At 40.8% G+C, this 1,234-nt stretch overlaps 1 protein-coding gene across 1 annotated transcript in view; it reads left to right on the forward strand.

Annotated features, from left to right (window-relative positions):
• The window catches only part of LOC101845822 (serine/threonine-protein kinase RIO1), a gene marked incomplete in the record, with an annotated part of 20,874 nt that overhangs the window by 1,732 nt on the left and 17,908 nt on the right, over window positions 1–1,234 (forward strand). The window contains 1 exon segment of the mRNA XM_005112843.3: window positions 21–163. Within this exon segment, the coding sequence (XP_005112900.2) occupies window positions 36–163 (128 nt within the window).

A 1,234-nucleotide genomic window follows, 5' to 3' on the forward strand; every position in this document is an offset into this window, starting at 1 on the left:
TATATGTCTGATGCGTGCAGGTGCTGAGCCGTTGAATGATTGGAGGCAGTGAAGTGTTCCCGAGAGGTGCCAACATGTCCGTGCCGGAGGTCAGAGGTCAGTTTGATGATGTGGACGCCAGCGACAGCGAAGGCTCCCTGGATGAGGGCCGGATGTCACCGGGGTGAGTGCTCTAGGATTGACCTAGAAAACCATAGAATTACAATATTTGTTCTCGACGCGGTGGAATCAGGTGCTCGTCTATTTTTGGGCATCATGTGGATTTATTGGTATCATGTGAAAGCTGATTTATTTGCCTTTCTTCCAATAAAATAAATCCATTTATCTTAAATAGAACTCAAGATATTGGCGACTGAAAGAAGTGAGGTAGCCTGGTTTCAGTGGTGAAATTAGCGAGAAAATGGTCGCCAAAGTTTGCTAACTCCAATAGCTAAAGAGTCTTTGGAAACTGAAAAATAACGTAGTTTGTGCCTTTAATCTTTGGTTTTCAGTAAAATTCACATGGAATGTGTTTTTACATTGACACGTAAGAGGTCAAGTCAAAACAAAAAAATTCGATCTAAATTTCCAAACTGATGGAAAAATACCTGTTTCTCCGATTTCGATATTTTGACCAGCGTCTGATTTCACCACGCTGCTCACATTTGTTCAGTAGTCTGGTGGTTAGGCTATCAAACTCATAATCATGAGGTTGCGGTTTCATGGTTTCAAGCCTCAGGCCCAACGTTGTGTCTATGGGAAAGGCACTTTACACAAATTTTCCTCACTTCATTAAGGTGGGAATTGGTACCCGGCCATAAACAGCGAAAGATCTTGTCAGTATGTTAGTGTTTTAGCGCCTATAAAAAGTGGCAGCTTGCACTGTATGCTTCCCAGAATTTTGAAATTGTTTCAGAATGCTCTCAGGTCTGCTGGGGTAATAGTATAGATTGTAAAGCGTAGAGCTTGCTGTTGAGCGGGGATTTTTCGCTTCGTAAATGTTATATTTATTAATTGTTATCAAAGCTTCTCCACTAATGTGGAGAATCTTTGTTATTAGAATTATTGATACAGATCTATTTTTATCAAAGTTCGTGCAAATAGAGCAATGGTTCATATTTTACAATACAAAAGATTTTTTTGTTCAGGTTGTGTTCAGTAACATCAGTCTTTGTGCTTTCCTTGTCTGTTTGGGAGGATAGTTGTTGGGGAATAGTCAGGTGTATATGTGGTCATGGTGGGTGGGAGGGAGGGG

This window comes from Aplysia californica, unplaced genomic scaffold (genome assembly GCF_000002075.1).
Source record: "Aplysia californica isolate F4 #8 unplaced genomic scaffold, AplCal3.0 scaffold01440, whole genome shotgun sequence".
In the NCBI taxonomy this organism is placed as follows: domain Eukaryota; kingdom Metazoa; phylum Mollusca; class Gastropoda; order Aplysiida; family Aplysiidae; genus Aplysia; species Aplysia californica.